The sequence below is a fragment of the Monodon monoceros genome, unplaced genomic scaffold, assembly GCF_005190385.1.
Source record: "Monodon monoceros isolate NGI ecotype Baffin Bay Population unplaced genomic scaffold, NGI_Narwhal_1 Super_Scaffold_18, whole genome shotgun sequence".
NCBI lineage: Eukaryota > Metazoa > Chordata > Mammalia > Artiodactyla > Monodontidae > Monodon > Monodon monoceros.
The window spans coordinates 150683524-150698603 of NW_021703774.1; the positions used below are offsets into that span (position 1 = coordinate 150683524).

At 45.3% G+C, this 15080-nt stretch overlaps 1 protein-coding gene across 2 annotated transcripts in view; it reads left to right on the forward strand.

Annotated features, from left to right (window-relative positions):
- Positions 1-15080, forward strand: part of INPP5B (inositol polyphosphate-5-phosphatase B) — a 48427-nt gene that overhangs the window by 22654 nt on the left and 10693 nt on the right. For both annotated transcript variants that reach the window (XM_029228715.1, XM_029228716.1), the window contains 9 exons: positions 3005-3101; positions 4693-4860; positions 6659-6760; positions 7561-7675; positions 8005-8121; positions 8785-8972; positions 10500-10611; positions 13316-13425; positions 14236-14371. In XM_029228715.1, coding sequence (XP_029084548.1) covers positions 3005-3101; positions 4693-4860; positions 6659-6760; positions 7561-7675; positions 8005-8121; positions 8785-8972; positions 10500-10611; positions 13316-13425; positions 14236-14371 — 1145 coding nt within the window. The remainder of the gene's footprint in view (positions 1-3004; positions 3102-4692; positions 4861-6658; positions 6761-7560; positions 7676-8004; positions 8122-8784; positions 8973-10499; positions 10612-13315; positions 13426-14235; positions 14372-15080) is intronic.

The window sequence follows — 15080 nt, forward strand, 5'->3', positions numbered from 1 at the left end:
TTACTACAAACGTGTTAGAAGTTATTAAGGGATTTTACACACAGGAAAGACCTGCTCAGATTTGTGTTTCCTTCTAGAGGTTGTCAGTATGCACTGGAGGGGGTGAGAATGGTGGCAGGGAAATCACTGAGTGTGCTCTCCAGAAATATTAAGGGCCCAAACTAAGGCATGGCAGTAGGGATAGGAGAGAAGTTCAGGTATAAAAATATTTAGGAGAGACGATTTGTAGGACGTGATGACCGAACATGGGAAGAAAGGAAAAAAAAATCCCTGATGTCACCTCTTCGATTGGGTGACAAGGGACTGCAGGTCTGAGGTTGGAAAAAGGGCAGCGTGGCAGTAGGGAAGCAGAAGAGGAGGAAGGGCAGGAAGCTGTGGCCGGAGAGGGGACTGTGGGGCTGTGCGATGGTAAACTTGGTAAAGAGCTGCTGACAGCCAGCTTCCATACCAGATTCAGGAGGGAAGAGATTCCAAGAAGACTGCCCTGTGGCTGGAAATCCCCCCATCCGTGCCTTAACATTTCCTTACATGAAGTCATGAATGAAGATGTTCTAGTTCTTGCTGGACGGAGTCCAGAGAGAGATATGGGGTCGGGGCATCAACGAGACGCAGGTCAGCAAGGTGGTTTCTCCAGTCAGTACACTGCCCACTCCTGGAAGGAAGCCCAGTCCACAGGACAAACCACTTGTCCCCAGGAGATGGCCTGACGGAGTCCTCAGAAAGCACTGACATGCAGAAACAACACCTAAGCATTATTCCTAAGTTTGCCTTTGCACGTTGTAAAGCCCTATGAGATATTTTTTAAGTACCTACTTTATAGATGAAGAAAGTAAGACCCGAAGAAAGGAAGTAACTTGTCATACAGGAAGATGATAGTAGAGCTAGACTTCAACTTAAGTTTCCTGATACTTGCATTTGACGCCTTGAGTACCTGCTATGCACCTGTGCTGCTCCAGGTCCCTGGGAAATAGCATAAAGATGACAAAGTCCCCACCTCATGGGGCTTACACTTTAGCAGAAATAGCATGCAGTAAACCGATGAATATATATAAGATTTAATATCAGATGGTTTAGTATTATGGCATAGTCTTGTCCTCAGTAGGCTTACTGGCTAACTGGGGAGACAGTTACAACACACAGCAATCAAGCCTATTGTGGGAGAAGTACAGGGAGCTATGGGAACATCTGTGTCAGGGCATCTGACCAGTTTGGGAGGAATCAGAGAAGGCTTCTCAGAAGAAATGGCCTCTACGATGTACCTATACCAGGGGTTGGCTAACTACCTTCCCCTGGGCCAGATCCAGCCTGCTGCCTGCTTTGGTACAGCCCATGAGCTAAGAATAGTTTCTGCATTTTTTAAACGTTTGAAAAGAATGAAAAGAGAATAACATTTCGTGACGTGGAAATTATATACTATGTAGACATCTGTGACCATACAGTTTTATTGGCACACTGATGCTTATAGCTGCTTTTACACTATAATGGCAGAGTTGAGTAGTTGCAGAGACTATGTGGCCTGCAAAGCTTAGGACATTTACCCTCTGGCCCTTTATAGAAAAAGTTTGCTGACTCCTGGCCACAGGATGGGTAGGAGTTAGCCATGGAAAGCAGAGTGAGGAAGAAGGAAGTCAGTTCCTGATGGGATCTTTGTATAACTGCAGTAACTTTAGTATACTTGGAGTATGGCATTCAAGGAGGTAGGGGGCTGTGGTGAGTGAAGTGTCTGGAGAGGTGGGCAGGATCCAGACTGGGAAGAGGCTTGGCAGCCGTATTAAGGGGCTTGGATTTATCCAATGGGGAGCTTTTAAAAGGTTTTAAGCCACGTCGTCATTTTTTCAAAAACTCCTCTGGCCACAGTGTAGAGATTGGATTAGAGAGGGTGGGGTGAAAGAGGAAGCAGGGAGACTAGTTGAGGTCTCCCTCAACTAGTTCCAGGGAATTGTTGGTAACCCTAGCCTAGTATAGTGATATTGGGGATAGGAGTATATTTATTGATTTGAGAGGCAATTTAGGAAGCAAAATTGAAAGCCCTTGTTGATTGATTGGAGGCATCGAAATGTAACTGTTTTCATGTTTCAGATGATTGTGTTTTCTTTTTCAACTCCATTGTTTTGTTTGTTTTTTCTCGTTCTTGTGAATGCATGGTTGACAAATCCATGTTTAGTAATAGTCTTCAGAGCAGAATTCCTTAGTGATGTTTCATGCCCCTGGTGCTCCTTGTACCTTGTGGATCGAAGCAGCATCTTTCTGTGGCCTCGTCATGCTGTTCCCTGTTGACAAGGGATCTGGCTTTTAAGGAGCAAAGAAACAGTAAATTGGCAGATTGATTTTCCTTTTCCAGTTTGTCTTGATTTAACAACTTTCCCCAAATATTTCTTTGTTGCAGGTCCTTGGGCTCCTTGGTTTTCAAGGCGCTGCGTTGACAATGGCAAGAACTTAGGGCCTTCCCAATTTTACTTCTCTGACCCTTGCCTTTTTCCTCCTCGGAATTTAAGTCTCACTTGCAGTAAATGGTAATAACATCGCTACGTTATATTTTATAATATGTTGCGTGGCTTTCAAAGTGCTTACTCGTGTCAACTATTCAATCCCTACGATAAGCCTGAGAGGAAGGCAGGACAGATCAAGTTACTGAGATCAGGAGAGGCTAGATGGTTTGCGCAAAGTCAAAAGGTTAATAAATAGCAGAGCTGGTGATAGAACTTAGGTCTGCAGATTTCTTAGCTTTTTGTTCCTTCTATAATGCACTCCGTCTCCAAGAAAAGGGGGTCAAGCTAGCTGGGACAGTTATGTTTTCAGTAGTAAAGACATCTGGATGAAATACTTTTTTTTCCCCTCTCTATCCTGCTCTCTGGGAGCTTCATCCAGACACCAGCCTAGGCCTTTCCTATGGTTTCAAGCAATATGTAAACCACCAGTCATTCCCAGACTACAGTTTGAGAAGCTGTGGTCTGTATGGTAAAGCATATGTAAGTATGTTTTAATTCCTTCCTCCTCCCCTTAGGTGGTTCTTCCTTTGATGAGTCAAGACCAGATGGGAAAGGTCTGCTTGTGGACCAAAGCTCCTGGGGTCAGGATAAACCAGAAAACTTGCTCCCAAGGTAATGCAGCTCTCCCTTCACTTATGCCTCTTAGGGCTGAGGTTTTCCTGACTGTAGAACTGAGGCCATTGCTGTGCGCGATGTCCATTGTCCCACAGTCGCTGGCCTAGGAAATGTTAGGCTTTTATTGAGCATTTACTATGTGTGCCAGGCATCATACACTTACATGGATTATCTTCCTTTAACCTAAGAGGTAGATACCATTATTTTCTCTGTTTCACAGCTAAGGAAACAGGTGAAGAAGAGATGTTATATAACTCACCCAAGATCCAGAGCTAGCAAGTGGCAGATCTAGGATTTGAAACTGGCAGTCTAACCCTACCGCGGAAATGTAGATTAGAAACATTTGATTTCTCCCTCCCATTCTTTTTTTTTTTTTTTTTTTTTTGCGGTACGCAGGCCTGTCACTGCTGTGGCCTCTTCCGTTGCGGAGCACAGGCTCACGGGCCCAGCCGCTTCGCGGCACGTGGGATCTTCCCGGACCGGGGCACAAACCCGTGTCCCCTGCATTGGCAGGCGGACTCAACCACTGCGCCACCAGGGAAGCCCTCTCCCTCCCATTCTTTTAGGAGTTTCCTGACTCTGAAGATACTTCTTTTTCCCCGTTTTTATTTACTCCTTTCTTTTTTCTGATGCGGTTGTATTTAGTGTGTGCTCCAGTGCCCCCTACTGGTCATAGCTGGAATCATCTGGTCAAGATAAAAACTTATTTGTGTCAGTATTTAAATTACACACTTAAACAGTAATGAACAATCCCTGGACTTGAAACGTAGCTAAATCTATCATTCTCAATTCACTTTTGAGCCTTCCTGATATACATAGATGTATTTTACATAGTTTTAATTAGTATGTACATGACAATCTAAAATTAAGCGCTTTAGTGGCATTTATTCAATGTCAGAAATTGTGTCAAGTGTTTTATGTATCTTAATTCATTAAGTAATCTTCAACAAAAGTTTTCTGAGCATTTATTAGGATTCTGTTATGTACATATGCCAAATTTTGCTTAACTTTAAATGTTGGCATTTGAATAATTTTTAGTATGACTATGAAAACTACACAAATAATAATAAAATATAAATTTTCATTGCCTTTCTTTTTATTTCAGGTATTCCTGTGGATTAGAGATTCAGGGGAATTATCAAGTCAAAAGATCTAGATAGTTCTATAGTCTTGTTACGTGAGGCCCAGGGTCCAGAAAGAGCACTGTTTAAACCGAGTTCTGATTCACACTCTGCTACCACCCAGTCGCATGAATCATTGACGATGCTGGTCTCGTTTTTCTCATTTGAAAAATGAAGGGATCAGATTAGATTATCTTCCAGGTCTCCTTCTGGTCCGAGATTCTACAAACCTATTATCTCTGGACCAATGTACTACACAATCAACAACATATAAGTTTACTTTGTTCTGCATAGAAATAGTGTTGTTTTAGCAAATAAGTTTTACTTTAGCCTTTTTAAGTCTTCTGAAATTCAGATGCTGATGTGTGGAAACGTCTAGCTTTATATTCATGTACTTTGTCAAGGAGGACTCATCAAAATATGATAAAAACTTTTTTTAATAAAAATATTTTTTTTTGTTTTTCTAGACAGAATAAGTCCAAATCTGAAATAACTGACATGGTTCGCTCCTCCACTATCACAGTATCAGACAAGGCTCATATTTTATCCATGCAGAAGTTTGGACTGCGAGATACAATCGTGAAATCACATCTAATGCAGAAAGAAGAGGATTATACCTATATCCAGAACTTCAGGTAGCTCGCTGGGTCTTAGACTGTTTCCGCAGCAAAATGATCACTCACCTCTCTGAAATTTAAGCAATTCCCCCATACCCTGGATTTGAAAGCAAATCCTGTACAGAGTCCCTCCCATCATTTTCTTTTTTCTTTTTCTTTTTTTAGCTGCGTTGGGTCTTCATTGCTGTGCGCAGGCTTTCTCTAGTTGCGGTGAGCGGGGGCTACTCTTCATTGTGGTGCACATGCTTCTCATTGTGGTGACTTCTCGTGTTGCGGAGCACGGGCTCTAGCCGCGCGGGCTTCGGTAGTCGCGGCACGTGGGCTCAGTAGCTGCAGCGCGCGCAGGCTCGGTAGTTGTGGCTCGTGTGCTCTAGAGCACAGGCTCAGTAGTTGTGGCTCACAGGCTTAGTTGCTCCACGGCATGTGGGATCTCCCCAGACCAGGGATTGAACCTGTGTCCCCTGCATTGGCAGGCGGATTCTTAACCACTGCGCCACCAGGGAAGCCCCTCCCATCATTTTCTAAATGAGTGATTCCTTTCACTCTTCCTTAGCAGGCATTTATTCTGTGCCTTTTCTGGCCAGGCACTGTGGGAGGTGTGGTGTAGTGGGAGTGACACAACTTGCAAATGGTTGCAGAAATATTTAAAGAGATACACGTGTGCAGAAGGAGAGAGATCCTGATTTTTGCTTATCCCTCTGTGTATCCCTTGGTCATTTGGGGCCTTTTTTTTTTTTTTTTTTTTTTTTTTTTTTTTTGCGGTACGCGGGCCTCTCCTGTTGTGGAGCACAGGCTCCAGACACGCAGGCTCAGTGGCCATCATGGGCCCAGCCGCTCTGTGGCATGTGGGATCTTCCCGGACCGGGGCATGAACCTGTGTCCCCTGCATCGGCAGGCGGACTCTCAACCACTGCGCCACCAGGGAAGCCCCTTTTGGGGCCTTTGAAGAAAGTCATTTGAATTGAAATTAGTCAGAGGAAGTTAGTGTTTGGTAATCTTCTTAGGCAAGGTGAGCGAAAGTTACATGAATAAAGGGTGCAGGATTCTGTCAGATCTTTTTATTATTTATTTAGTTAGTTTTGAATTTTATTTATTTTCTTATACAGCACGTTCTTATTGGTTATCTATTTTATACATATTAGTGTATATATGTCAATCCCACTCTCCCAATTCATCCCACCACCCCCACTTTCCCCCCTTGGTGTCCATACGTTTGTTCTCTACGTCTGTGTCTCTATTTCTGCCCTGCAAACCGGTTCATCTGTACTATTCTTCTAGGTTCCACATATATGCGTTAATATACGATATTTGTTTTTCTCTTTCTGACTTACTTCCACGTCTCTACAAATGACCCAATTTTGTTCCTTTTTATGACTGTCAGATCTTAAAATCATTGCATTGGGACTATAACACAAAGTAACGTTGCTTCTAGGAATATAAACAGTGAATTGTCTGAACACTGGTGTTGCTTTCTTTCGGAAAGTAGTTACCAGGGTACTTTCCTTTTTTCATTTCACTGGTACACACAGTAAACAGTCATTTTGTGGATTACGGCTCTCTAATGGCTGTTAAAGCTAAGTAGGAATGTTTGGAGTGGGCCTCTACTGTTTGAAGTTATCACAAAAGCAACAAATATCATGGCAGACTGCACGTCACCCCTTGGTGCCATTTGCACTGGTCTAGGATAGATGTGACATTTTTTAAGGCTTCAAATTCCAGTCCAAAGAGACTGACACCGAGCAGAATCAGCATCCAGTGCTTTCCCTGTCATGTCCATAGTCCTCCCAAGTGACTGATTGATTGTCTTTGGCAACAGGTTTTTTGTGGGAACATACAATGTGAATGGACAGTCCCCTAAGGAGTGCCTCCAGCCCTGGCTCAGCCATGGTATCCAGGCCCCAGATGTATACTGTGTGGGGTGAGTGCTTTTCTTCTAGTTGCCTCTGCATTTTCCAGAACGTGTAGCTGCGGTTGAAGGGATGGGGGCATGGATCTATAACTGAGAATTCACAGCAGGTGAAGGGATTGAAAAATGAGCATATGCTTAGTAACAGCTGTTCCCCTGTTAGTGTGCTTCCTCACAGTAAACAAATTTCTGGCACTATTCAAGTGATGTGCTTGGCATTTGAATGCTAACATTTAATTTTGAGTGCAGCCCTCTGTTAAGATCGGTACACCTTGAACTGAATTTAATTACTTAGACATTCAACACTTTGTTGGTCACAAAGCAAAAATATCTTTTGCCAGGGAAGGAAGGTTAGCTTAAAAGAAAAAAAAGGCCCCATCCATCAGTCTTTTTTTTTTTTTCACACCTGCTGTCTTGTCACCACTGCACTGGGTACTACTGGTGGGGAGGGGACAGCAAAGAAGCCTGTACAGGAGTGGAAAGGGCCTAGAATTTGGAATTTATGTAGACCTAGGTTTGAACCCATTTGCCACTTGGTGCTTGGGCGAGCTAGTGATCTCGGATATAAAATGGAGACTCTTCTAACTACTTCAGGTTCATTATGAAGAGGAAATGGGCTGCTGCTTGTGAAAGCACCTGGTAAGTTCCTTGGCTGAGGAACTTAGTCCCTTGTCGCGAAGTGTTTATTCTTCTTCCCTCTTGAGGGTCCTGCAGTTTAGCTAGAAAGCTAGGCCTTACACACCCAAACCAACGTGCGAACGTGCCATCTCACACGTTACCCTTCTCTACTCTCTGGTTGCTTCTCCTAATAGGTTCCAGGAGCTTGATTTGAGTAAAGAAGCCTTTTTCTTCCATGATACCCCAAAGGAGGAAGAGTGGTTTAAAGCTGTATCAGAGGGTCTTCATCCAGATGCCAAATATGCAAAGGTAAGAGAGGAGTTGGGGACCTTCTAGTTTTTTGTTGCTATGCAGGGAAATGCTAAGATAACTTTTCACTTCTTCTGCGACTTTCATCAAAAGCCAGCCCTAATGATCCTGAGATTTTCAGTTCCAGGCCCTCTGGAAGAGGCGTCTCTGGGTGTGAAAGAGGCAGGTCTTGGCACTTGTAGGCTGTTGAGGTTATCTCGGAGTCACTCGGGTGATTACCCTGTGTCCTGGTGTGGAGGAGATCCGTAATACTCTCAGCCAGCTTCCGGACTACTTTTCCTTTTGACTCCTAGTTAATGCCATGACTTGAATGCTTGTCTCTCTTCCAGGTAAAGCTCATCCGACTGGTTGGGATTATGCTGCTGTTATATGTCAAACAAGAGCATGCAGCGTACATCTCAGAAGTGGAAGCTGAGACGGTGGGGACAGGAATCATGGGGAGGATGGTGAGTTCCTGGTTGGTACGTCTGGCACATGGAGGGCCTTGGTCCCTAAGATTTGGACCCCACTTCTCGTGATACTGTGACTGCACACGTCCCAGTTTGAGGGTGCTGGCGGTACGAGGTGAACTGTACCCTCATGATCGAGCAGGGCTGGATGGAGCAGACCATTCAGAAATTGTATATTAGTGACTTGCTGGCTGATTTGCCCAACTAGCCAAATCCTCGTGTTCACTTCACACCAGAGCCTCCAGTGGGTCCTCCCATTTAATGCATGACATATGTTGCAGAAACTATGCTGGGTCACCAAGGAAAAGACAGAATGCTTAGAAAGGAAAAAGAAAGAAAGAATGCTAATAATAGGTTTGCAATTTTCTCTTCTTCTAGAATCTGTTAAATCCTTTTAGGTTCTACTGCGAGAGCTTAGCTTCCCGTGGGGAAGGGAGAGGCATGTGGTTTGCCTGTGATTTACTGAAAAGTGGACTCACCTTTGCCACTGGCCAGCTAGTCGTTCTACCTTCTTGGCTGTGTTTTCCCACCTGTAATATGTGGACTGTAACACTGCTTTACTTACCTCCCAGGATTATGATGCAAACTAATGAAGAGAAAACATTTTGCAACCTCTCGGGTTTAAACAACTACTGGTCTTTTTTTGGACTCCTTTCACAGGGTAACAAAGGAGGTGTGGCAATCCGGTTCCAGTTTCACAACACCAGCATCTGCGTTGTCAATTCCCACCTGGCAGCCCACACGGAGGAGTATGAGAGGAGGAACCAAGACTACAAAGACATTTGTTCTCGAATGCAGTTTTGTCAGGTTGACCCAAGCCTCCCCCCTCTCACCATCAGCAAGCACGAGTGAGTCTGGCCTTCCACCCCGACAAGGTGCACTGGGCCCCACGGGCCAAGTTGCGGGCTCTCTGTTTCATTAGGCAGGGGGCCGGGGGAGGCTTCCCACTGCCCGAGTGGGAGCTCCAGCCAACTCTCAGTTACACAGGGATTACCTCTCTTGGAAATTTTTCGTTTCCCAACCTGCCATCTGGCAGACCTCTAGAATCTTTCCCAGACACCATCTGTTCCTGGAAAATGTGTAAGATTTATTTTTAACATGGGTCCGCCTGGATGCAGTGTCATGAGGAAAGCCGCCCCAGAGTGAGCATCTCAAGCTCAGGTTTGGTAGTATGTTTCAGGACTCTGTCTGCCTGTTCTCTCCAGAAGCGTGTGTAATTGAGAATTGGGCTACGTTCCTCTGTCTTCACTTAGTCTTTTTTGCCTCTTGATTCAACTTTACGGAGCCGTGGTTGCAGCTGCTTGGAGCATCTGGCGCTGATTTTTGTCTGTTCTCTGTATTTCCTTTATCTCCAATACTTGCTCTCTGTCTAAATTCAAGGCATACTGGAATTTCAGACTTTACAGTGCCACTTGGAGCATGTGCCCCTTCTTTTATGACAAGGAAGAAGCCACTGGGGCTGTGGTGTCTGCCAGGGAGTACACAGAGCCCAGCCTCTCGTCCGCCTGCTGTGGTGGTAGACCTGTCTTGATTGGTGTTCTGGAAAGCTGCCAGGATGGCTTCCCTTCTCCAGGGAACCCAGCAGGGACTGTGTCTCCCGTTCCGCTGACCCTGAAGCGTCCTAGTTTGTGAGGTTGCAGCTTGCATGTCAGTTTGTCTGCTTTTAGCTTGTGGATGCATTCATTTTGGTGTGTGTATGCTGCCGCGTGGTTTCTCTCATGACCTGGTTCTTGGCTTCAAATAAAGCGGTATTGGTCTTCATGGGACGTGCGATGTCACCTGGGAGCATCCAGTCATCATTTTCCCAAAGCAGCAGGTGTGATAAAATACCTGTCACACTCTGCAGAAAGAGCCAACCAATGATACGGTGGTGGTTAAAGCCAGACTCCACTGGAAGGGTTGAGCTTTGTTTCAGAGGACCTCAGCTCCAGAAACAAAGGCTGCGAGTGTGTTTTGTGGACTGGAGGGTGGGTGGAGGCAAGAGGCGGCATCATGGCATCATCTGGTCCGGGGTCCCTGAGTGACTGACAGGACTCCCAGTACTTGACCTTTTTTGCCTCTTCCCGGGAGAGAGGTAAATTATTGTCTTGCTTTTAGATCTTATTAGACTATCTTTCCAGCCGTACAAGAATAAAATAGTCAAGGAGAACTCAAGACTGTGTACAGTGAACTTGGACCAAGATGATTGAGTAAGCAGCATGCTAGACATGGTGTTAAATGGGATGGTGTGAGGAAAAGAGACCCTGAGTAGCCGAGTCCCTTCCCTGCCCAGCTCCCCAGAGGCTGAGCCTCGGGGCCCTTCTGTCAGGAGCACACCGGCTGGAGCCGGTGAAGTCCCTCCTAAACCCTGTGACCTTTGTGCTCTGTTCTCGCAGTGTGATCTTGTGGCTGGGGGACCTCAACTACAGAATAGAAGAGCTGGATGTGGAAAAAGTGAAAAAGCTCATCGAAGAGAAGGCCTTTCAAACCCTGTATGCGAATGACCAGGTACCGATGGCCGCCTAGGCCCTCTTCAGGCAGCCGTCCCTCCACAGGAGGGCACAGAAAAGCCTGGCTGCCCAACTCCAGCCTCTTCTTGCTCATCTGGGGAGGTTTCCCTGAGGAACTGGTGTCCCATCATTCCTTCCTTCCTTCCTTCCATCTGCGTTCCCCTCTCCCACAGTTGTCTGCCACCTGGCTGTTCCCTTGAGGCTTATCTCCCCCGGGGCAAGAGCTGCTCTCTTTCTCTCGCAGGCGTGCCCATTCATTCAGTCATTCAAGGTGGGGCCCAAAGGGAACCAAGCGTCTCATAATGAAGATACTTGGTATTTTTAAGATGATTTACTGATGGTTTGGATGGGCCTCCCGCTCCCCCTGCCCCTCACCAGGTCTGTCCAGTGTGCATGACCACTCTTTTTCGGAATGGCTGTCTTCACTTCCGACAGGAAGCAGTTCTGTATCGTGCTCTCCTCCACCATTGTTTGGGTTAGCGTTCCTTTCTCAAAGCACTGGCCATTTCCCAGGACAAGAGAAATCTGTTTCTCTCTGACCTTCTTCAGGCTACTGCTCTCAATAGATTTCGAAACTGTTCAAGTGGTCAGAGTTGTTCAGAATGTTACAGCCCTTTTTCTTTTTAGCCTGTATCTCCCTTTCAATCTTCTTTGTATTGTCATTAGTCTAAATCTTTCTGTTTCCTTTATTTTTCCCCCAGTGCAGATCAGTTGAAGGGGGAAAAAGAAAATCTCGAGTCTGTTATGTCTGTCTTTATGGAATAATCTCTTTATCGATCCATTTTTCTCTCTCACTCTTTTCCTTAGTAAACTATTCTCTTTAATTCCCATTTCAGCCTTAACCCAGTCTGTTCTGTAACTGTCTATTTCTTGCCACTGTTTTCTGGACTGCGGCATTCTCATTTCCCTGGTAGTTCAATACCATCTCCTCTTACCTTCTTTTTTTTTTAATTAATTAATGTATTTATGGCTGCGTTGGGTCTTGGTTGCTGTGTGCAGGCTTTCTCTAGTTGCGGCGAGCAGGGGTTACTCTTCGTTGCAGTGTGTGGACTTCTCATCGTGGTGGCTTCTCTTGTTGCGGAGCATGGGCTCTAGGCGCATGGGCTTCAGTAGTTGTGGCACATGGGCTTCAGTAGTTGTGGCACACGGGCTTCAGTAGTTGTGGCTTGTGGGCTCTAGAGCGCAGGCTCAGTAGTTGTGGCTCACGGGCTTAGTTGCTCCGCGGCATGTGGGATCTCCCTGGACCAGGGCTTGAACCCGTGTTCCCTGCATTGGCAGGCAGATTCTTAACCATGGCACCACCAGGGAAGTCCCTCCTCTTGCCTTCTTTTCTGGTCTTTCCTTAAGTAATGGTACCCAGTCTGTGTGTTTCTCTGCTTTCTAGACGGTTCTATGGTCTATATTTACCCATTTAAGAGTCATCTTGCACTAATACCTAAATTTTTTAAGTTTCCTGTTGTTTTTTTCTTAATAGTTTTTTTTAGGAATTCACGTTTTGGGGTTTGTCAGCTGCTGTCCCCTGGATAGCTGACTCTGTCTCAAAATTGGAGCTGACAGCTCTTCACCAGTCCACACAGTGCCGAGCTCGGAGCTCCAGGGAGGAGGCAGGAACACCTATGGTTTCTGTCTTGCTGAGAAGGAGCTCTTAGAATCACTGCAGTGACAAGGGTGCTAGTTACTATCGTAACGTGTCAGGCAGTGTTCTAAGCTGACAGCTTATCTCTGCAACAATCCTGTGAGGCAGATTCTATTATAAATCCAAATTTTACAGATGGGGAAACCAAAGCATAGAGCTTCCCCCAGTTCATATAACTGATTTGACAAACTCCTTTAAAAATTATTTAAATTTAAACTTAATTCATAATGGTTTGTGTATACCTCTACTATATATTTCTACATACATGGAAGTTCCCCTTTGCTTTTTGGATTGTTTCTTTCCAGACCTTGTTCTATGCAGTTCTATCCTTCTGTATAATTGGAACAACTGTGCTACACAGATGAAGCACAGTTGATACCTGGAAGAGAAAAATCTCTATGTCCTTTGGTACCTAACCCTCCTAGGGACATCTCAGTAAGGTGGTACTCAGGCCCCTCGGATGTGGGTATACTTTTATAAAAGAACCTTAAAAACTGTATAACAGGTGGAGGGATGGTTAGCATGCTCCTCTTCCTAGGAGTTAATTAACTCAAGATCTTGCAGAATAGCTTTCTCATGGGCCTTTCCTTTGGGGTTAGAGTTTGGATTCTAGATTGATTTCCTTTCCTCTGCTAATTCAAGGTTTGACCTTTTTTTTTTTCTTTAAATTTATTTTACTTATATTTATTGTTTGCTGCATTGGGTCTTCGTTGCTGCGCACGGGCTTCTCATTGCGGTGGCTTCTCTTGTTGCGGAACACGGGCTCTAGGCGCTCGGGCTTTAGTAGTTGTGGCGCACGGGCTTAGTTGCTCTGCGGCATGTGGGATCTTCCCGGACCAGGGCTCGAACCCGTGTCCCCTGCATTGGCAGGTGGATTCTTAACCACTGCGCCACCAGGGAAGCCCAAGGTTTGACCTTTTTATCCTGAGTTTTTTTTTTTTTTTTTAGTGTTATCAAAGTCCTGGGAATGCACTTTTATCACGTAGGAAGGCAGGTTAGAGGGGAAAATGCATCAAATAGCAGTTATCCTGAGATTTTTTTTTTTTCTATCCGTACTTTCGTGTAGCTGAGAGCTCAGGTCGCTGCAAAGGCTGTCTTCGAAGGCTTCAACGAGGGTGAGCTCACGTTCCAGCCCACCTACAAGTATGACACTGGCTCTGACGATTGGGATACCAGGTAGGTCAGAGGTTGCTTCAGGGGGCTGAGCAGATGGAAACTCAGAAAGTAATGGAAGCACTTGCCCTCATTGACCTAAAGAAAAAGATAGGTTTCCTGTCACTTCTTCCCCATGTTTTGTACTCAGGTCAAACATTCTCTGCGTATCTGTTCATTAAGCAGCCTGCCTTCCTGCACGTCATCTTGTTGACTGCCTTAGCCTTTGCTTCATAAGAATTCTTGAGACTCGTTTACCTTCCAGCTACGCTTAGGGTGATGATTGCAGCAAACCGAGCTTGTACTTGGCCTTTACCTAGTAGTTCATATTTTTATTAGTGCCTGTGGGATGCCACGCACTGTTCAATACACTTTACTTGCACCCCATTGAAGTAGGTATGATTTACTATCCTCATTTTATAGATCGGGGAACTGAAACCCCCAAAATTCAAGAGCCTCCCAGGCAGGCAAGCGTAGAAGCAGGATTTTAACCCAGGCAGTAGGAATTCACGACCTGTTTTAACCACCATCTTTTGAGGACCACAGAGTCCTTCACCCTCAGATGGCTGTGACTCTTGCCTGATCCCCATAGGACAGTAGAGTGCAGAGAATCATTCTGAATGGCGTTTTGGCTCTGAGCTTTCGCAGTTGTTTGGGGTGATACCCGCAGGATACACATTACCCCTCAGTGGGCCCAAATCGCCCCTGCCCTCTCAGATCTCCGGCTGCATGGACTGGGAGACTGCCCCGTCACCCCTAGCTGAGCCAGGGAGCTCACCAGGTGAGGGCGCTGCTGTGCCTGGGAGGGCTCCCAGTGTGGACTTTGCGTTTCAGCGACAAGTGTCGTGCTCCCGCCTGGTGTGACCGGGTCCTCTGGAAAGGGAAGAACATCACTCAGCTGAGCTACCAGAGCCACATGGCCCTGAAGACCAGCGACCACAAGCCCGTCAGCTCAGTGTTTGACATCGGGGTAGGTGGGCAGCTGGTGCCTCTGGTCATCATCCTCTAGGGAATTGGTTCGCACAGCTGAGACCACTTTTGTCTTTCTGGTCTCCTCCTCCTACCTTGAGTGTGAGGAAGCTGTTTAAATTTAATTCATAATTGTTTTGTAGACTTCTACTATATGTTTCTACATACGTGGAGGTTCCCCTTTGCTCTTTGGACTGTGTCTTTCTAGATCTTTTTCTATGCAAATGTGTGTCAGTATTCTATGTATAGCATAGAGGAAGTTTTTCCATTTTTGTAAGAGAGATATATCATGCATATTGTTCTGAGAACATCTTTTTTCCCCGCTGGCTATGTTTTAAGAGATCTTTCCATGTCAGTAAAGGGAGAGCTCCCTCCTCATTATTTTTAAGGGCTGCAAAATATTTCATAGTATGGATGAACCGTAATATATTGGGCTTGGCCAAAAAGTTCCTTCGGGGTTTTCATAAAATATTATGGAAAACCCCGAAGGAACTTTTTGGCCAACCCCAATATATATTGATCGTTTAAGTTGTTTCCAAAATGTTGCTATTGTATTCATTGCTATAGTGATCACCCTTCACATATATCTTTGTGTACCATTGTGAATATTTCTGTAGAGTGAAATTCCTAGAGGTGAAATTAGTGGTTCAAAGAAAAATGTATTCTAAATTTATTTGAGTCTGCTAAATTATCCTCCCGACAGCCCTTAC